The sequence below is a fragment of the Taudactylus pleione genome, unplaced genomic scaffold (assembly GCF_031769625.1).
Source record: "Taudactylus pleione unplaced genomic scaffold, aTauple2 ptg000997l, whole genome shotgun sequence".
Classification (NCBI taxonomy): Eukaryota; Metazoa; Chordata; class Amphibia; order Anura; family Myobatrachidae; genus Taudactylus; species Taudactylus pleione.
The window spans coordinates 1,177,966-1,200,129 of record NW_028285398.1 but is presented as its reverse complement, the minus strand read 5'-3'; the positions used below and the strand labels follow the sequence as shown (position 1 = coordinate 1,200,129).

At 48.9% G+C, this 22,164-nt stretch overlaps 1 protein-coding gene across 2 annotated transcripts in view; it reads right to left on the bottom strand.

Annotated features, from left to right (window-relative positions):
- The window catches only part of LOC148454371 (unconventional myosin-Ie-like), a 176,824-nt gene that overhangs the window by 83,686 nt on the left and 70,974 nt on the right, over positions 1 to 22,164 (bottom strand). For both annotated transcript variants that reach the window (XM_088460952.1, XM_088460953.1), the window contains exons 5-14: positions 10,128 to 10,215; positions 8,213 to 8,302; positions 7,070 to 7,201; positions 6,619 to 6,753; positions 6,331 to 6,463; positions 4,979 to 5,175; positions 3,045 to 3,125; positions 1,963 to 2,049; positions 1,525 to 1,611; positions 1,140 to 1,307 (exon numbers count right to left, since the gene is read on the bottom strand). In XM_088460952.1, coding sequence (XP_088317078.1) covers positions 1,140 to 1,307; positions 1,525 to 1,611; positions 1,963 to 2,049; positions 3,045 to 3,125; positions 4,979 to 5,175; positions 6,331 to 6,463; positions 6,619 to 6,753; positions 7,070 to 7,201; positions 8,213 to 8,302; positions 10,128 to 10,215 — 1,198 coding nt within the window. The remainder of the gene's footprint in view (positions 1 to 1,139; positions 1,308 to 1,524; positions 1,612 to 1,962; positions 2,050 to 3,044; positions 3,126 to 4,978; positions 5,176 to 6,330; positions 6,464 to 6,618; positions 6,754 to 7,069; positions 7,202 to 8,212; positions 8,303 to 10,127; positions 10,216 to 22,164) is intronic.

The following is a 22,164-nucleotide window of genomic DNA, read 5'->3' as shown; positions in this document are numbered from 1 at the left end:
TTACACTGAGGACCACACACCCCCTCAGTCTATCCAGCCCATTACACTGAGGTCCTCACACCCCCCCTCAGTCTATCCAGCCCATTACACTGAGGTCCTCACACCCCCCCTCAGTCTATCCAGCCCATTACACTGAGGTCCTCACACCCCCCCTCAGTCTATCCAGCCCATTACACTGAGGACCACACCCCCCCTCAGTCTATCCAGCCCATTACACTGAGGTCCTCACACCCCCTCAGTCTATCCAGCCCATTACACTGAGGACCACACACCCCCTCAGTCTATCCAGCCCATTACACTGAGGTCCTCACACCCCCCCTCAGTCTATCCAGCCCATTACACTGAGGACCACACCCCCCCTAAGTCTATCCAGCCCATTACACTGAGGTCCTCACACCCCCTCAGTCTATCCAGCCCATTACACTGAGGTCCTCACACCCCCTCAGTCTATCCAGCCCATTACACTGAGGTCCTCACACCCCCTCAGTCTATCCAGCCCATTACACTGAGGTCCTCACACCCCCTCAGTCTATCCAGCCCATTACACTGAGGACCACACACCCCCTCAGTCTCTCCAGCCCATTACACTGAGGACCACACCCCCCCTCAGTCTATCCAGCCCATTACACTGAGGTCCTCACACCCCCTCAGTCTATCCAGCTCATTACACTGAGGTCCTCACACCCCCTCAGTCTATCCAGCCCATTACACTGAGGTCCTCACACCCCCTCAGTCTAACCAGCCCATTACACTGAGGTCCACACACCCCCTCAGTCTAACCAGCCCATTACACTGAGGACCACACCCCCCCTCAGTCTATCCAGCCCATTACACTGAGGTCCTCACACCCCCCTCAGTCTATCCAGCCCATTACACTGAGGTCCACACACCCCCTCAAGCTAATAACTCTGGGGTCTACACCCGTTATTCCTGCCCTCCTGTCACCCCCTCGTATCTCTCATCCTAACAGCGCTGTGCCGCGGGTACACATAGTGCTGTGCCGCGGGTACACATAGCGCTGTGCCGCGGGTACACATAGCGCTGTGCCGCGGGTACACATAGCGCTGTGCCGCGGGTACACATAGCGCTGTGCCGCGGGTACACATTGTGCTGTGCCGCAGGTCTCTGGGCTTCCTCACCTTTCCCGCATAATGGTGGATAATAAATCCTTTATTCCAGCTGTTGAAATGTTCATGGCTGCCAATAGCAGACTGCAGTTTCTGAATCAGTGTCTGGTCTGCGCCCTCGCCCTTGGCGTGCATTGTGGCACAGACATCATCCAAGATGCTCATTACTCCCGGAGGGCTCTGGAATAAGAAGAAAATGGAGGGATGTCAGCATCTGCCCCGGTGCCCCCTGACCCATTCCACCGGCATTAGACGTGGTCAGGAGCAACTGCAACATGATCATTACACCCTGGACCATTAAATATAGAGTCACTGTCACCTGGAATTATCCAGCCCAAACTACAAGACACCAGGCCACTGTAATGTCCCCTCACCCCCAACGCACACAGTAACTCACCACTTTGTTCTCTATAAGGTCACACACAATTTTGTTGTTAAAATACTCAATTGGATTCCAGCGGATCCCTTCCTGCACGTACTCCTCCTGTAAGAGACGAGAGACGGGTCAGTGGATCCCCCAGTCACAGGACTCTGTTGGAGGGTGATGGAAGCCATGGGCTGTAAGGAAACCCATTACTAAATCATTGCAGATTATGCCAGAGTTATTTCTCTCTATACAAAATAATATTTACATCACCAATAAAATCTCCACTAATGCATTTTACCCTGTAATATACCATTCAGGGCAATCAGATTATTAGTACACAGAATATCTGGCATTTCTTACATACAAACAGTACCATGGGCCTGATGGAGAAAGGTAGGTAATCCCGATGGTGGTGATCAGGCCCCCATGTGTCTCACATGTACAGAGCACAGACAGATGTTCTCTCACCTGTTCAGCCTTCAGTGTCAGCTCAATAAAGATTTGCTGGAGTTTTTCATTCACAAAATTAATACAGAACTGCTCAAAGCCGTTTTTCTGTATGAGAGAGAGAGAGACATAAGATGGAGCAGAGACAAATTCTCTTGTATGCACTTATACCGCCCGCCCCATGCGTCTTGTATGCACTTATACCGCCCGCCCCATGCGTCTTGTATGCACTTATACCGCCCGCCCCATGCATCTTGTATGCATTTATACCGCCCGCCCCATGCATCTTGTATGCACTGCTACTGCCTGCCCCATGCATCTTGTATGCACTGCTACTGCCTGCCCCATGCATCTTGTATGCACTTATACCGCCCGCCCCATGCATCTTGTATGCACTTATACCGCCCGCCCCATGCATCTTGTATGCACTGCTACTGCCCGCCCCATGCGTCACGTACGCACTTATACCGCCCGCCCCATGCATCTTGTATGGGCTTATACCGCCTGCCCCATGCGTCTTGTATGCACTTATACCGCCCGCCCCATGCGTCTTGTATGCACTTATACCGCCCGCCCCATGCGTCTCGTATGCACTTATAAAGCCCGCACCATGCGTCTTGTACACTGCTACCTAACCCTGATGCATTATGATATATATATATATATATATATATATAGCTACATCGCCCATATCGATATCTTATATACACTACTACCGCCCACTTATATATACAGACACCTTTCCGCACACACTTGTATACACCACTACCTCCAACCCCAGGCACCTGGCATGCATTGCCACTGTACACGCATCTTATAATCAGCGTGGCAACAATTGTGACTCGCACCAATATCCCTATCACGCCTCTCATATACACCAAGACGGCTGTATGTAGCTCGTGTATACAGATATCCTAGTTCTTGACTCATAGGGGGTATATTTACTAAAGTGCAGGTTTTTATTAGTGAAGATGTTGCCCATAGCAACCAGTCAGATTCTACTTATTTATCTAGCACTGCCTAGAATATAATAGCTTGAATCTTAATAAATAAAAACCTGCACTGTAGTAAATATATCCCATATACACTTGTACTCTGCTTACCTGAAATATCTCAAATCCATAGATATCGAGAACCCCAATGTTGTATTCTTCAGTGTCCTTCTGTATAGCTTTGTTAACAGCCTAGAGAAACCGGAGCATTATACACAGAGACGGGGGCGTGACATTACACACACAGAGACGTGGGCGTCACATTACACACAGAGACGGGGGCGTGACATTACACACACAGAGACGTGGGCGTCACATTACACACAGAGACGGGGGCGTCACATTACACACACAGAGACGGGGGCGTGACATTACACACACAGAGACGGGGGCGTCACATTACACACACAGAGACGGGGGCGTCACATTACACACACAGAGACGGGGGCGTGACATTACACACAGACGGGGGCGTGACATTACACACAGAGACGGGGGCGTCGCGTTACACACAGAGACGGGGGCGTTGCCTAACACACAGAGACGGGGGCGTCACATTACACACAGATACGGGGGCGTCACATTACACACAGAGACGGGGTCATCACATTACACACAGAGACGGGGTCATCACATTATACACAAAGACGGGGGCGTCGCATTACACACAGCCAGAAGCGTCAGATTACACACAGACGGGGGCGTCACATTACAGACACGGGGGCGTCACATTACACACAGAGACGGGGGCGTCGCATTACACACAGCCAGAAGCGTCAGATTACACACAGACGGGGGCGTCACATTACAGACACGGGGGCGTCACATTACACACAGAGACGGGGGCATCACATTACACACAGACGGGGGCGTCACATTACACACAGAGAGACGGGGGCGTCACATTACACACACAGAGACGGGGGCATCACATTACACACAGAGACGGGGGCGTCGCATTACACACAGAGACGTGGGCGTCACATTACACACACAGACGGGGGCGTCACATTACACACACAGAGACTGGGGCGTCACATTACACACAGAGACGGGGGCGTCGCGTTACACACAGAGACGGGGGCGTCACGTTACACACAGAGACGGGGGTGTGACATTACACACAGATACGGGGGCGTCACATTACACACACAGAGACGGGGGCGTGACATTACACACAGAGACGGGGGCGTCACCTTACACACACAGAGACGGGGGCGTCACCTTACACACACAGAGACGGGGGCGTCACCTTACACACAGAGACGGGGGCGTCACATTACACACACAGAGACGGGGGCGTCACATTACACACACAGAGACGGGGGCGTGACATTACACACAGAGACGGGGGCGTCACATTACACACACAGAGACGGGGGCGTCGCGTTACACACACAGAGACGGGGGCGTCGCGTTACACATAGAGACGGGGGCGTCGCCTAACACACAGACGGGGGCGTGACGTTACACACAGAGACGGGGGCGTGACGTTACACACAGAGACGGGGGCGTCACATTACACACAGAGACGGGGTCATCACATTATACACAGAGACGGGGGCGTCAGATTACACACAGACGGGGGCGTCACATTACAGACACGGGGGCGTCACATTACACACAGAGACGGGGGCATCACATTACACACAGACGGGGGCATCGCATTACACACAGACGGGGGCGTCGCATTACACACAGAGACGGGGGCGTCGCATTACACACACAGAGACGGGGGCGTCACATTACACACACAGAGACGGGGGCGTCACATTACACACACAGAGACGGGGGCGTCACATTACACACACAGAGACGGGGGCGTCACATTACACACACAGAGACGGGGGCGTCGCGTTACACACAGACGGGGGCGTGGCGTTACACACAGAGACGGGGGCGTGGCGTTACACACAGAGACGGGGGCGTCACATTACACACAGAGACGGGGGCGTGGCATTACACACACAGAGACGGGGGCGTCACATTACACACAGACATGGACAGTACGTTATACACACAGACATGGACAGTACGTTATGTACCTCCACCAGGTAATCAAAGAGTCGCGTGTACAGGGCTTTGGAGAGTGCATCACGGGTGAAACATGTCTGCTCCACATTCAAAGTGACATCAATCACCTCCGATTTCCCACCCCATTTACTGTCCATTTTTCGACTTGTCAACTTCTCCTGCAAACGGGACTGGTCAATGCCGAGCAGATAGGCGGGGAATGCTAGGACTGTAAGGAGATGGGTATAATTATAACTGATGGATCCAATGGGGAGCAATACAAGCGATATCTCCTTATATACACATTCCTTATCTCTCTACAGTCTGTTGTACTACTACTACTACCCACATTATCCATATCCTTCCTCATCCATCCTCACATACTACTACCCACACCAGGGAATTGGTGCTGTATTGTACACTTGTCACCAGGGGAATGACTAGTTACCTGGGATATGGTGCTGTACTGTACACTAGTCACCGGGGATATGGTGCTGTACTGTACACTAGTTACCTGGGATATGGTGCTGTACTGTACACTAGTCACCAGGGATATGGTGCTGTACTGTACACTAGTCACCAGGGACATGGTGCTGTACTGTACACTAGTCACCAGGGACATGGTGCTGTACTGTACACTAGTCACCAAGGACAGGGTGCTGTACTGTACACTAGTCACCAGGGACAGGGTGCTGTACTGTACACTAGTCACCAGGGACAGGGTGCTGTACTGTACACTAGTCACCAGGGACAGGGTGATGTACTGTACACTAGTCACCAGGGACAGGGTGCTGTACTGTACACTAGTCACCAGGGACAGGGTGATGTACTGTACACTAGTCACCAGGGACAGGGTGCAGAACTGTACACTAGTCACCAGGGACAGGGTCCTGTACTGTACACTAGTCACCAGGGACAGGGTGCTGTACTGTACACTAGTCACCAGGGACATGGTACTGTACACTAGTCACCAGGGACATGGTGCTGTACTGTACACTAGTCACCAGGGATATGGTGCTGTACTGTACACTAGTCACCAGGGACATGGTGCTGTACTGTACACTAGTCACCAGGGACATGGTGCTGTACTGTACACTAGTCACCAGGGATATGGTGCTGTACTGTACACTAGTCACCAGGGACATTGTGCTATACTCTACACTAGTCACCAGTGACATGGTGCTGTACCGTACACTAGTCACCAGGGACATGGTGCTGTACTGTACACTAGTCACCAGGGACATGGTGCTGTACTGTACACTAGTCACCAGGGACATGGTGCTGTACTGTACACTAGTCACCAGGGACATGGGTACTTATTGCTTGTTCGCCTCACAGAGCAATGCTCCTGTATTATACAGTAGTGACCCCAGAGCTAACTCACAGTCTCCACTCTCCACCACAGCGTAATTGCCACTCTCCTTAAATGCAATATTCCCTAGGTGCAGGATTCCAGCGACTATCTGCAGCACGAAGGTCTGATCCTCATGGGAGAGGCCAACCACATCCATGGCTGCCTGTCAGGAGGGAATAGAGGCACAAAGAGCATGGTAAATGAAGGTCACACAGGATGGAGAGAATGTCACAGCATGAGTACATGAGGCTGGTACCCCCATCAAACAGCTAAACACAGGACAGTCATCCCGCTAATTACTGCTCCGCAATCACTCACCATGGTTTCTGCAAACTCCTTCTTGTCACTGACATCGTCCACGTGATAAACAGCCGACTGGTTGAGGTAAAAGTAATAATCCGGGGTGGTGATACCCAAATTCTCCCGGTCCTCGGCAGTGGCACCTTCCAGAAGCTGTGGTACACGGGAATAAGTACAGTGTGGACTGTAAGCTCTGTGGCATAGTGGTAAAAAGCGCTGAACTGGCTGGAAGCTGTACTGCCGCCAGGGACGCTGTCAGGCATCGCATTGCAGGATAACCACTTTACATTAAATACTACCCCTGTAGTAACTGTGAGAGTGCCGATGGCCAAGCCCAGCACCCCTCCGACATGGTGCGGCCACTCCACCTCAGCCACACGGCAGCTCTGCATCTATGCATGAGGCAAGGCATCGCCCTCTCCTCACCTGTAACCCACATGTCTCATGGCTGCTCACTTTCAGGACTCACCTGATAGAAGATGTGAAAGTTTCTCTCTCCCGTGTTCTGATTCACCACACGGGATTTCTCCAGCAGGAAGTTTGAGATCTTTCCCCCGTCCGGCTCACCCCCTCGGCTGAACTGGATTTCAAAGTATTTACCCTGAAAGAGAGGAGCAGCTACCATTGGTGACATAGACACAGAGCACTGCGAGGAGCCGACACAGCATCACTATAATAATGTACTAATGATCTGCAGGACATTGCTCTACTCTGTATACTCCGACAGGTACATAGTGATATATTCTGCAGATTATTTCATTACTGGCCTCTCTAGTGATCTGCAGAACATTGCTCTGTCCTATATACCCCCTGACAGGTACATAGTGATATATTCTGCAGATTATTACATTACTGACCTCTCTAGTGATCTGCAGAATATTGCTCTGTCCCATCTACCCCCTGACAGGTACATAGTGATATATTCTGCAGATTATTATATTACTGACCTCTCTAGTGATCTGCAGAACATTGCTCTGTCCCATCTACCCCCTGACAGGTACATAGTGATATATTCTGCAGATTATTACATTACTGACCTCTCTAGGGATCTGCAGAACATTGCTCTGTCCCATCTACCCCCTGACAGGTACATAGTGATATATTCTGCAGATTATTACATTACTGACCTCTCTAGTGATCTGCAGAACATTGCTCTGTCCCATCTAGCCCCTGACAGGTACATAGTGATATATTCTGCAGATTATTACTGACGTCTCCTAGTGACCTGCAGATTATTACAGTATTAGTAATGGAGGTTGCCTTGATTTGTCTGGCTATGTTAATAAGGCATATTCCTCTCCCCGCCAGTCAGTACATGTGAGTGTAGGTTGTTCCTCGTACACCGTGTGATTTGTCACCATTGTGCCAGCCCTTCCAGCTTTCACCCTTATGCCATCCCCGATGCCCAGTCAGGTGAGTGGCAGAATCACGTGAACGTTATCACACACTGCGCGGTGACATCCGGCAATACCCAACCTGTCCTATGTCTGATATCTACTTGTTCAACATGTATTACAAGTGTTAGAACTCCTCCCACTGCGCCTCCTCCTGTACCATTGCGGTGATTCAGACCTGTAAGGCTGTTTAATGGGAAACTGCTCCGATTACTTACAAATCTGCTGGAATTGTTGTTTCTGACGGTCTTCGCATTTCCGAATGCTTCCAGCAAAGGGTTCGACTTGAGTATAATGTCCTTCACGTTCTGTGGGGACAGCAGGTGACAAATGTAGTGACTCATATCGTGGGATACCGACACCTCAGTGGCTCTGCCCCAGCACACAGAGATTAGGACAGGAACTGAACGCAGTATGGCTGGTTAAGTGCCAATTTACTATACTCCTACCATAACATTGTTTTGTATAGCTCCTAAAGGTCTTCATAATATAGTATAAAAAGTTGGTGTAATCACTCACCACTACAGCCGACGTTTTATGCATACATCAAATACAATATATCCACTGACCAGCAACATCATGCTTCCTAGTGACTGGATAGGCTGCATTCACAGTGATGTCACTGGCTCCTAGTGACTGGATAGGCTGCATTCTCAGTGATGTCACTGGCTCCTATTGACTGGATAGGCTACACTCAGTGATGTCACTGGCTCCTAGTGACTGGATAGGCTGCACTCAGTGATGTCACTGGCTCCTAGTGACTGGATAGGCTGCACTCTCAGTGATGTCACTGGCTCCTAGTGACTGGATAGGCTGCACTCTCAGTGATGTCACTGGCTCCTAGTGACTGGATAGGCTGCACTCTCAGTGATGTCACTGGCTCCTAGTGACTGGATAGGCTGCATTCTCAGTGATGTCACTGGCTCCTATTGACTGGATAGGCTGCACTCAGTGATGTCACTGGCTCCTAGTGACTGGATAGGCTGCACTCTCAGTGATGTCACTGGCTCCTAGTGACTGGATAGGCTGCACTCTCAGTGATGTCACTGGCTCCTAGTGACTGGATAGGCTGCACTCTCAGTGATGTCACTGGCTCCTAGTGACTGGATAGGCTGCATTCACAGTGATGTCACTGGCTCCTAGTGACTGGATAGGCTGCATTCTCAGTGATGTCACTGGCTCCTAATGACTGGATAGGCTGTACTCTCAGTGATGTCACTGGTTCCTAGTGACTGGATAGGCTGTACTCTCAGTGATGTCACTGGTTCCTAGTGACTGGATAGGCTGCACTCTCAGTGATGTCACTGGTTCCTAGTGACTGGATAGGCTGTACTCTCAGTGATGTCACTGGTTCCTAGTGACTGGATAGGCTGCACTCTCAGTGATGTCACTGGTTCCTAGTGACTGGATAGGCTGCACTCTCAGTGATGTCACTGGCTCCTAGTGACTGGATAGGCTGCACTCCCAGTGATGTCACTGGCTCCTAGTGACTGGATAGGCTGCACTCTCAGTGATGTCACTGGCTCCTAGTGACTGGATAGGCTGCATTCACAGTGATGTCACTGGCTCCTAGTGACTGGATAGGCTGCATTCTCAGTGATGTCACTGGCTCCTAATGACTGGATAGGCTACACTCTCAGTGATGTCACTGGCTCCTAGTGACTGGATAGGCTGTACTCTCAGTGATGTCACTGGTTCCTAGTGACTGGATAGGCTGCACTCTCAGTGATGTCACTGGCTCCTAATGACTGGATAGGCTACACTCTCAGTGATGTCACTGGCTCCTAGTGACTGGATAGGCTGTACTCTCAGTGATGTCACTGGTTCCTAGTGACTGGATAGGCTGCACTCTCAGTGATGTCACTGGTTCCTAGTGACTGGATAGGCTGAAACTCATGAATATTTGTTAAGCATAAACAGTGGCTGCCATTAACGTGTTTATGCAATGTATGTACTTTAAATACAAAATCTACTTTTCCCACTATATCGCCTCAAACGAAATGAGGCGATATAGTGGGAAAAGTAATATGTTACATTTTTATATTCTCTGCTATAATTGGAATTATCCTGAGTGGGCAGCACAATCCCTGTTCCAGCTGATATAAATTAGGACAGCCCAAGCACCCCCAATACCTGCACTTTGGGTCCTCCGCCCGACACTTTGGAGATATATCCCATTATATACTTTGCAGCGACCGTCTTCCCGGCCCCACTTTCCCCGCTGCAGAAGACACAATATATTATAGACAGTGTTAATAGCTGTGTTACCCTATAAATAATACAAAATCATATATATTATTATTCACACCTATCATCAAAGTGACTCATTAATTGAACACACACAATGGGCACGGTTCTATTCAACGTGAAGTGAATAGCGGCGGGAATCAGCTCCCAGAGCTATTCAATTAATATGCGCTGCTAAGCCCGACTAAGGATTTCTTCTCGCATCCCTCCGAGGATGCGAGCAGAATTCCGACAAAAGTCCAGGCGCGATTCTGTTTTTTGCCCTTATCACCGGTAAAACAGTATCGTGCCGGGAAGTTAGGTCGGGGAAGGTTCCTTCTCGCGCCTTAAACAGGGTGTTTCGGTGCGAGAACAAGCCTTCCCCGACCTAACTTCTCGCAGAATTGAATAGCTCCGGGAGCCCATTCCCGGCACTATTCACTTTGCCTTTAATTGAATCGCGCCCAATATATTGTCTGCGGATAGTAGACACTTTACTAAAGACGAGATGTAAAAATGAATGTAGGGACGCCGCCGAAGGGTGCCCAATCTCTGCGCCCTAAGGAGAACTAGTGGGTTTCCCAACTTAACCCAAAGGGAATAGAATTGAGAAGGGTACTTTATCAGTCGGGACTTCATTGTGACACTTCTACTATGCAAAGCCAGCCCCTTACTCTTTATAAATGGGAGCCCTGCATTACAGGACTAAAAAATCAGCATAAACAATTATACAATTCTCACTTAAAATTGCATCGCGATTACTGATACCTGGTGAGTGGTCAGTATGTGTAGGTAACAGGAGTGGTCGGTATGTGTCGGTAACAGGAGTGGTCGGTATGTGTAGGTAACAGGAGTGGACGGTATGTGTAGGTAACAGGAGTGGACAGTATGTGTAGGTAACAGGGGTGGTCAGTATGTGTAGGTAACAGGGGTGGTCAGTATGTGTAGGTAACAGGAGTGGTCAGTATGTGTAGGTAACAGGAGTGGTCAGTAGGTGTCGGTAACAGGAGTGGACAGTATGTGTAGGTAACAGGGGTGGTCAGTATGTGTAGGTAACAGGAGTGGTCAGTATGTGTAGGTAACAGGAGTGGTCAGTATGTGTAGGTAACAGGAGTGGTCAGTATGTGTAGGTAACAGGAGTGGACAGTATGTGTAGGTAACAGGAGTGGACAGTATGTGTAGGTAACAGGAGTGGACAGTATGTGTAGGTAACAGGAGTGGACAGTATGTGTAGGTAACAGGGGTGGTCAGTATGTGTAGGTAACAGGAGTGGTCAGTATGTGTAGGTAACAGGAGTGGTCAATATGTATAGTACACCAGTTTAGCGACTCCCTCTATGACCAGGGAGACACATATATTAAGGAGTGTGGAGGGGTTTATAGGGTGTAGAGCAGAATAGAGAATTGTAGTGGGTGCAGAGGAGTATAGAGGGGTGCAGAGCAGTATAGTGGGGTCTAGAGGAGCATAGAGTGGTGTAGAGCAGTTTAGAGAAGTATAGGGGGTTGTAGATCAGTATAGTGGGGTGTAGAGGAGTAGAGCAGTATAGATAAGTATAAGGGGCTGTAGGTCAGTGTAGAGGAGTACAGATGGGGATAAAGGAGCAGAGAGTGGTGTAGCGCAGTATAATTGGTTCAGAGTAGTATAGAGGAATGTAGAGGAGCTTATAAGGGTTTATAGCAGTATGGGGGGTTAGGGAAGTATAGAGAGGTGTAGATGAGTATAGTTATGTGGTATAGGAGTACAGAGGAATGTAGAGGAGTACAATTATTATTATCCTTTATTTATATGGCACCACAAAGGTTCCGCAGCGCCTTACATAATATATAAATGAGCACACAAAAAAAGCAGTTAATAGTAATACAAAACAATGCAGGACAAGGACATAGTTTATACACATAGCTTAGCTGCATAACACAAGCAGCAGGGCCTCAGCAACCAAATGTTGGGTGCCAATTGGGAAGTTAGGAGTAAATGATACTATAAGTAGGGATAGGAGAAGCACATGAGGGACGAGGGCCCTGCTCGTGAGAGCTTACAATCTAATGGGTGGTAGAGGAGTATAGATGGGTGTACAGCAGTATAGAGGGTACAGAGGAGTATAGCGGGTGGTAGAGGAGCATAGATGGGTGTAGAGCAGTACAGAGGGGTGGTAGAGGAGTATAGATGGGTGTAGAGCAGTATAACAGGTGGTAGAGCAGTATAGAGGGGTGTAGAGCAGTATAACGGGTGGTAGAGCAGTATAGAGGGGTGCAGAGCAGTATAGAGGGGTGTAGAGCAGTATAGAGGGGTGTAGAGCAGTATAGAGGGGTGTAGAGCAGTATAGAGGGTGGTAGAGCAGTATAGAGGGTGGTAGAGCAGTATAGAGGGGTGCAGAGCAGTATAGAGGGGTGTAGAGCAGTATAGATGGGTGGTAGATGAGTATAGATGGGTGGTAGATGAGTATAGATGGGTGTAGAGCAGTATAATGGGTGGTAGAAGAGTATAGATGGGTGTAGAGCAGTATAGATGGGTGTAGAGCAGTATAGCGGGTGGTAGAGCAGTATAGAGGGGTGTAGAGCAGTATAGAGGGGTGCAGAGCAGTGTAGAGGGGTGTAGAGCAGTATAGATGGGTGTAGAGCAGTATAGATGGGTGTAGAGCAGTATAGCGGGTGGTAGAGCAGTATAGAGGGGTGTAGAGCAGTATAACGGGTGGTAGAGCAGTATAGAGGGGTGCAGAGCAGTATAGAGGGGTGCAGAGCAGTATAGATGGGTGTAGAGCAGTATAACGGGTGGTAGATGAGTATAACGGGTGGTAGAGGAGTATAGATGGGTGTAGAGCAGTATAACGGGTGGTAGAAGAGTATAGATGGGTGTAGAGCAGTATAGCGGGTGGTAGAGCAGTATAGAGGGGTGTAGAGCAGTATAACGGGTGGTAGAGCAGTATAGAGGGGTGTAGAGCAGTATAACGGGTGGTAGAGCAGTATAGAGGGGTGCAGAGCAGTATAGAGGGGTGTAGAGCAGTATAGAGGGGTGTAGAGCAGTATAGAGGGGTGGTAGAGGAGTATAGATGGGTGTAGAGCAGTATAGAGGGGTGTAGAGCAGCATAGAGGGGTGCAGAGGAGTATAGATGGGTGCAGAGCAGTGTAACGGGTGGTAGAGGAGTATAACGGGTGGTAGAGGAGTATAACGGGTGGTAGAGCAGTATAGAGGGGTGTAGAGCAGTATAGATGGGTGCAGAGGAGTATAGAGGGGTGGTAGAGGAGCATAGCTGGGTGTAGAGTATAGCGGGTAGTAGAGGAACATAGATGGGTGGAGAGCAGTATAGAGGGGAGTAGAGCAGTATAGATGGGTGTAGAGCAGTATAGAGGGGTGTAGAGCAGTATAGAGGGGTGTAGAGCAGTATAGAGGGGTGTAGAGCAGTGTAGCGGGTGGTAGAGGAGCATAACGGATGGTAGAGCAGTATAGAGGGGTGTAGAGCAGTATAGATGGGTGCAGAGGAGTATAACGGGTGGTAGAGGAGCATAGCTGGGTGTAGAGTATAGCGGGTGGTAGAGGAGTATAGATGGGTGGTAGAGGAGCATAGCTGGGTGTAGAGTATAGCGGGTGGTAGAGGAGTATAGATGGGTGTAGAGCAGTATAACAGGTGGTAGAGGAGTATAACGGGAGGTAGAGCAGTATAGAGGGGTGTAGAGCAGTATAGAGGGGTGCAGAGGAGTATAGAGGGGTGTAGAGCAGTATAGAGGGGTGCAGAGGAGTATAGAGGGGTGCAGAGGAGTATAGATGGGTGGAGAGGAGTATAGAGGGATGCAGAGCAGTATAGAGGGGTGTAGAGCAGTATAGAGAGGTGTAGAGCAGTATAGAGGGGTGGTAGAACAGTATAGATGGGTGCAGAGCAGTATAGAGGGGTATAGAGCAGTATAGAGGGATGTAGAGCAGTATAGAGCGATGTAGAGCAGTATAGAGGGATGTAGAGCAGTATATAGAGGGGTGGTAGAGGAGCACAGCTGGGTGTAGAGTATAGCGGGTGTTAGAGGAGTATAGAGGGGAATAGAGCAGTATAGATGGGTGTAGAGGAGTATAGAGGGGTGCAGAGGATTATAGAGGGGTGTAGAGGAGTATAGAGGGGTGTAGAGGAGTATAGAGGGGTGCAGAGGATTATAGAGGGGTGTAGAGGAGTATAAAGGGGTACAGAGGAGTATAAAGGGGTACAGAGGAGTATAGAGGGGTGGTAGAGCAGTATAACGGGTGGTAGAGGAGTATAACGGGTGGTAGAGGAGTATAACGGGTGGTAGAGCAGTATAGAGGGGTGTAGAGCAGTATAGAGGGGTGCAGAGGAGTATAGAGGGATGCAGAGGAGTATAGAGGGGTGCAGAGCAGTATAGAGGGGTGCAGAGCAGTATAGAGGGATGTAGAGCAGTATAGAGGGATGTAGAGCAGTATAGAGGGGTGGTAGAGGAGCATAGCTGGGTGTAGAGTAAAGCGGGTGGTAGAAGAGTATAGATGGGTGTAAAGCAGTATAGATGGGTGCAGAGGAGTATAGATGGGTGGAGAGCAGTATAGAGGAGTATAGAGGGGTGTAGAGCAGTATAGATGGGTGCAGAGGAGTATAGAGGGGTGGAGAGCAGTATAGAGGGGTGTAGAGCAGTGTAGCGGGTGGTAGAGGAGCATAACGGATGGTAGAGCAGTATAGAGGGGTGTAGAGCAGTATAGATGGGTGCAGAGGAGTATAACGGGTGGTAGAGGAGCATAGCTGGGTGTAGAGTATAGCGGGTGGTAGAGGAGTATAGATGGGTGGTAGAGGAGCATAGCTGGGTGTAGAGTATAGCGGGTGGTAGAGGAGTATAGATGGGTGTAGAGCAGTATAACAGGTGGTAGAGGAGTATAACGGGAGGTAGAGCAGTATAGAGGGGTGTAGAGCAGTATAGAGGGGTGCAGAGGAGTATAGAGGGGTGTAGAGCAGTATAGAGGGGTGCAGAGGAGTATAGAGGGGTGCAGAGGAGTATAGATGGGTGGAGAGGAGTATAGAGGGATGCAGAGCAGTATAGAGGGGTGTAGAGCAGTATAGAGAGGTGTAGAGCAGTATAGAGGGGTGGTAGAACAGTATAGATGGGTGCAGAGCAGTATAGAGGGGTATAGAGCAGTATAGAGGGATGTAGAGCAGTATAGAGCGATGTAGAGCAGTATAGAGCGATGTAGAGCAGTATAGAGGGATGTAGAGCAGTATATAGAGGGGTGGTAGAGGAGCACAGCTGGGTGTAGAGTATAGCGGGTGTTAGAGGAGTATAGAGGGGAATAGAGCAGTATAGATGGGTGTAGAGGAGTATAGAGGGGTGCAGAGGATTATAGAGGGGTGTAGAGGAGTATAGAGGGGTGCAGAGGATTATAGAGGGGTGTAGAGGAGTATAAAGGGGTACAGAGGAGTATAAAGGGGTACAGAGGAGTATAGAGGGGTAGTAGAGCAGTATAATGGGTGGTAGAGGAGTATAACGGGTGGTAGAGGAGTATAACGGGTGGTAGAGGAGTATAGAGGGGTGTAGAGCAGTATAGAGGGGTGCAGAGGAGTATAGAGGGATGCAGAGGAGTATAGATGGGTGGAGAGGAGTATAGAGGGGTGCAGAGCAGTATAGAGGGGTGCAGAGCAGTATAGAGGGGTATAGAGCAGTATAGAGGGATGTAGAGCAGTATAGAGGGATGTAGAGCAGTATAGAGGGGTGGTAGAGGAGCATAGCTGGGTGTAGAGTAAAGCGGGTGGTAGAAGAGTATAGATGGGTGTAACGCAGTATAGATGGGTGCAGAGGAGTATAGATGGGTGGAGAGCAGTATAGAGGAGTATAGAGGGGTGTAGAGCAGTATAGATGGGTGCAGAGGAGTATAGAGGGGTGGAGAGTAGTATAGAGGGGTGTAGAGCAGTATAGATGGGTGCAGAGGAGTATAGATGGGTGGAGAGCAGTATAGAGGGGTGTAGAGCAGTATAGATTGGTGCAGAGGAGTATAGAGGGGTGGAGAGTAGTATAGAGGGGTGTAGAGCAGTATAGATGGGTGCAGAGGAGTATAGAGGGGTGGAGAGTAGTATAGAGGGGTGTAGAGCAGTATAGATGGGTGCAGAGGAGTATAGATGGGTGGAGAGCAGTATAGAGGAGTGTAGAGCAGTATAGATGGGTGCAGAGGAGTATAGAGGGGTGGAGAATAGTATAGAGGGGTGTAGAGCAGTATAGATGGGTGCAGAGGAGTATAGATGGGTGGAGAGGAGTATAGAGGGTGAAGAGTAGTATAGAGGGGTGGAGAGTAGTATAGAGGGGTGTAGAGCAGTATAGATGGGTGCAGAGGAGTATAGATCGGTGGAGAGCAGTATAGAGGGGTGTAGAGCAGTATAGATGGGTGCAGAGGAGGATAGATCGGTGGAGAGTAGTATAGAGGGGTGCAGAGCAGTATAGAGGGATGTAGAGCAGTATAGAGGGGTGGTAGAGGAGCATAGCTAGGTGTAGAGTATAGCGGGTGGTAGAGGTGCATAGCTGGCTGTAGAGTATAGCGGGTGGTAGAGGAGTATAGATGGGTGTAGAGCAGTATAGACGGGTGTAGAGTATAGCGGGTGGTAGAGGAGCATAGTTGGGTGTAGAGCAGTATAGAGTAACAGTTACTATGGGCAGCATTCTTTATATGCAGCTGTGGCTGCTCTTAGCTATCTCTTTACACTGCACTTTTCTTACTATGGCGGTGCCCTGGGGCAGTTTAGCTCGGCCTGTTTGGGGGGATCCTGCGCTCTGAATTTGAACCCTAGTATGTTAGGGACCTACCCAAAAGAGGTTTCCTGGATATGGTGGGTAGGCCCATAACCTTGGCCATGATTATGCTAAAAACCTTTATTGATTGCAAAATTTTATTGCATTTATATATTATCAATAAATTGGAGTTGTGCACCTGAGATTTATCTGTTTCTGTGCCTGCAATTAGTCTCATCAGGTAGCACCTCCCATTATATATATAGTCAGGTTGTGCAGTCCAGGAATGTTTTCCAGTATAGAGGGATGTAGAGTATAGCGGGTGGTAGATGAGTATAGATGGGTGTAGAGCAGTATAACGGGTGGTAGATGAGTATAACGGGTGGTAGATGAGTATAGATGGGTGTAGAGCAGTATAACAGGTGGTAGATGAGTATAACGGGTGGTAGATGAGTATAGATGGGTGTAGAGCAGTATAACGGGTGGTAGATTAGTATAACGGGTGGTAGAGGAGTATAGATGGGTGTAGAGCAGTATAACGTGTGGTAGATGAGTATAACGGGTGGTAGAGGAGTATAGATGCGTGTAGAGGAGTATAATGGGTGGTAGAGGAGTATAGATGGGTGTAGAGCAGTACACCGGGTGGTAGATGAGTATAACGGGTGGTAGAGGAGTATAGATGGGTGTAGAGCAGTATAACGGGTGGTAGATGAGTATAACGGGTGGTAGAGGAGTATAGATGGGTGTAGAGCAGTATAACGGGTGGTAGAGGAGTATAGATGGGTGTAGAGCAGTATAACGGGTGGTAGAGAAGTATAGATGGGTGTAGAGCAGTATAATTGGTGGTAGATGAGTATAACGGGTGGTAGAGGAGTATAGATGGGTGTAGAGCAGTATAACGGGTGGTAGATGAGTATAACGGGTGGTAGAGGAGTATAGATGGGTGTAGAGCAGTATAGCGGGTGGTAGAGGAGTATAGATGTGTGGAGCAGTATAACGGGTGGTAGATGAGTATAGATGGGTGTACAGTAGTATAACGAGTGGTAGGTGAGTATAACGGGTGGTAGAGGAGTATAGATGGGTGTAGAGGAGTATAACGGGTGGTAGAGGAGTATAGATGGGTGTAAAGTAGTATAACGGGTGGTAGATGAGTATAACGGGTGGTAGAGGAGTATAGATGGGTGTAAAGTAGTATAACGGGTGGTAGATGAGTATAACGGGTGGTAGAGGAGTATAGATGGGTGTAGAGCAGTATAGCGGGTGGTAGAGGAGTATAGATGTGTGTTGAGCAGTATAACGGGTGGTAGATGAGTATAACGGGTGGTAGAGGAGTATAGATGGGTGTAGAGCAGTATAACGGGTGGTAGAAGAGTATAGATGGGTGTAGAGCAGTATAGCGGGTGGTAGAGGAGTATAGATGGGTGTAGAGCAGTATAACGGGTGGTAGAGGAGTATAGATGGGTGTAGAGCAGTATAACGGGTGGTAGAGGAGTATAGATGGGTGTAGAGTAGTATAACGGGTGGTAGGTGAGTATAATGGGTGGTAGAGGAGTATAGATGGGTGTAGAGTAGTATAACGGGTGGTAGGTGAGTATAACGGGTGGTAGAGGAGTATAGATGGGAGTAGAGGAGTATAACGGGTGGTAGAGGAGTATAGATGCGTGTAGAGCAGTATAGAGGAATGTAGAGAGGTATAGAAGGGTGTAGAGGAGTATAACGGGTAGTAGAGGAGTATAGATGGGTGTAGAGCAGTATAGCGGGTGGTAGAGGAGTATAGTTGGGTGTAGAGCAGTATAACGGGTGGTAGATGAGTATAACGGGTGGTAGAGGAGTATAGATGGGTGTAGAGCAGTATAACGGGTGGTAGATGAGTATAACGGGTGGTAGAGGAGTATAGATGGGTGTAGAGCAGTATAACGGGTGGTAGAAGAGTATAGATGGGTGTAGAGGAGTATAACGGTTGGTAGAGGAGTATAGATGGGTGTAGAGCAGTATAGCGGGTGGTAGATGAGTATAACGGGTGGTAGACGAGTATAGATTGGTGTAGAGCAGTATAACGGGTGGTAGATGAGTATAACGGGTGGTAGAGGAGTATAGATGGGTGTAGAGCAGTATAACGGGTGGTAGAAGAGTATAGATTGGTGTAGAGCAGTATAGCGGGTGGTAGAGGAGTATAACGGGTGGTAGAGGAGTATAGATGGGTGTAGAGCAGTATAACGGGTGGTAGATGAGTATAACGGGTGGTAGAGGAGTATAGATGGGTGTAGAGCAGTATAACGGGTGGTAGATGAGTATAACGGGTGGTAGAGGAGTATAGATGGGTGTAGAGCAGTATAACGGGTGGTAGAAGAGTATAGATGGGTGTAGAGCAGTATAGCGGGTGGTAGAGGAGTATAACGGTTGGTAGAGGAGTATAGATGGGTGTAGAGCAGTATAACGGGTGGTAGATGAGTATAACGGGTGGTAGAGGAGTATAGATGGGTGTAGAGCAGTATAACGGGTGGTAGAGGAGTATAGATGGGTGTAGAGCAGTATAGCGGGTGGTAGATGAGTATAACGGGTGGTAGAGGAGTATAGATGGGTGTAGAGCAGTATAGAGGAATGTAGAGAGGTATAGAAGGGTGCAGAGGAGTATAGATGGGTGTAGAGCAGTATAACGGGTGGTAGAGGAGTATAGATGGGTGTAGAGCAGTATAGCGGGTGGTAGATGAGTATAACGGGTGGTAGAGGAGTATAGATGGGTGTAGAGCAGTATGACGGGTGGTAGATGAGTATAACGGGTGGTAGAGGAGTATAGATGGGTGTAGAGCAGTATAACGGGTGGTAGATGAGTATAACGGGTGGTAGAGGAGTATAGATGGGTGTAGAGCAGTATAGAGGAATGTAGAGAGGTATAGAAGGGTGCAGAGGAGTATAGATGGGTGTAGAGCAGTATAACGGGTGGTAGAGGAGTATAGATGGGTGTAGAGCAGTATAGCGGGTGGTAGATGAGTATAACGGGTGGTAGAGGAGTATAGATGGGTGTAGAGCAGTATAGAGGAATGTAGAGAGGTATAGAAGGGTGTAGAGGAGTATAGCGGGTGGTAGAGCAGTATAACGGGTGGTAGAGCAGTATAGAGGGGTGTAGAGCAGTAGAACGGGTGGTAGAGCAGTATAGAGGGGTGCAGAGCAGTATAGAGGGGTGCAGAGCAGTATAGATGGGTGTAGAGCAGTATAGCGGGTGGTAGATGAGTATAACGGGTGGTAGAGGAGTATAGATGGGTGTAGAGAGGTATAGAAGGGTGGTAGAGGAGTATAGAAGGGTGTAGAGCAGTATAACGGGTGGTAGAGGAGTATAGATGGGTGAGGAGCAGTATAGCGGGTGGTAGATGAGTATAACGGGTGGTAGAGGAGTATAGATGGGTGTAGAGCAGTATAACGGGTGGTAGATGAGTATAACGGGTGGTAGAGGAGTATAGATGGGTGTAGAGCAGTATAATGGGTGGTAGATGAGTATAACGGGTGGTAGAGGAGTATAGATGGGTGTAGAGCAGTATAGAGGAATGTAGAGAGGTATAGAAGGGTGCAGAGGAGTATAGATGGGTGTAGAGCAGTATAACGGGTGGTAGAGGAGTATAGATGGGTGTAGAGCAGTATAGCGGGTGGTAGAGGAGTATAGATGGGTGTAGAGCAGTATAGAGGAATGTAGAGAGGTATAGAAGGGTGTAGAGGAGTATAGCGGGTGGTAGAGCAGTATAACGGGTGGTAGAGCAGTATAGAGGGGTGTAGAGCAGTATAACGGGTGGTAGAGCAGTATAGAGGGGTGCAGAGCAGTATAGATGGGTGTAGAGCAGTATAGCGGGTGGTAGATGAGTATAACGGGTGGTAGAGGAGTATAGATGGGTGTAGAGAGGTATAGAAGGGTGGTAGAGGAGTATAGCGGGTGGTAGAGCAGCATAGAGGGGTGTAGAGCAGTATAACGGGTGGTAGAGCAGTATAGAGGGGTGCAGAGCAGTATAGAGGGGTGCAGAGCAGTATAGCGGGTGGTAGATGAGTATAACGGGTGGTAGAGGAGTATAGATGGGTGTAGAGAGGTATAGAAGGGTGGTAGAGGAGTATAGATGGGTGTAGAGAGGTATAGAAGGGTGGTAGAGGAGTATAGAAGGGTGTAGAGAGGTATAGATGGGTGTAGAGGAGTATAGATGGGTGTAGAGCAGTATAGCGGGTGGTAGAGGAGTATAGATGGGTGTAGAGCAGTATAGCGGGTGGTAGAGGAGTATAGATGGGTGTAGAGAGGTATAGAAGGGTGGTAGAGGAGTATAGAAGGGTGTAGAGAGGTATAGATGGGTGTAGAGGAGTATAGATGGGTGTAGAGCAGTATAGCGGGTGGTAGAGGAGTATAGATGGGTGTAGAGCAGTATAGCGGGTGGTAGAGGAGTATAGATGGGTGTAGAGAGGTATAGATGGGTGTAGAGGAGTATAGCGGGTGGTAGAGGAGTATAGATGGGTGTAGAGCAGTATAGAGGAATGTAGAGAGGTATAGAAGGGTGCAGAGGAGTATAGATGGGTGTAGAGCAGTATAACGGGTGGTAGAGGAGTATAGATGGGTGTAGAGCAGTATAGCGGGTGGTAGAGGAGTATAGATGGGTGTAGAGCAGTATAGAGGAATGTAGAGAGGTATAGAAGGGTGTAGAGGAGTATAGCGGGTGGTAGAGCAGTATAACGGGTGGTAGAGCAGTATAGAGGGGTGTAGAGCAGTATAGCGGGTGGTAGAGCAGCATAGAGGGGTGTAGAGCAGTATAACGGGTGGTAGAGCAGTATAGAGGGGTGCAGAGCAGTATAGCGGGTGGTAGATGAGTATAACGGGTGGTAGAGGAGTATAGATGGGTGTAGAGAGGTATAGAAGGGTGGTAGAGGAGTATAGATGGGTGTAGAGAGGTATAGAAGGGTGGTAGAGGAGTATAGAAGGGTGTAGAGAGGTATAGATGGGTGTAGAGGAGTATAGATGGGTGTAGAGCAGTATAGCGGGTGGTAGAGGAGTATAGATGGGTGTAGAGCAGTATAGCGGGTGGTAGAGGAGTATAGATGGGTGTAGAGAGGTATAGAAGGGTGGTAGAGGAGTATAGAAGGGTGTAGAGAGGTATAGATGGGTGTAGAGGAGTATAGATCGGTGTAGAGCAGTATAGCGGGTGGTAGAGGAGTATAGATGGGTGTAGAGCAGTATAGCGGGTGGTAGAGGAGTATAGATGGGTGTAGAGAGGTATAGA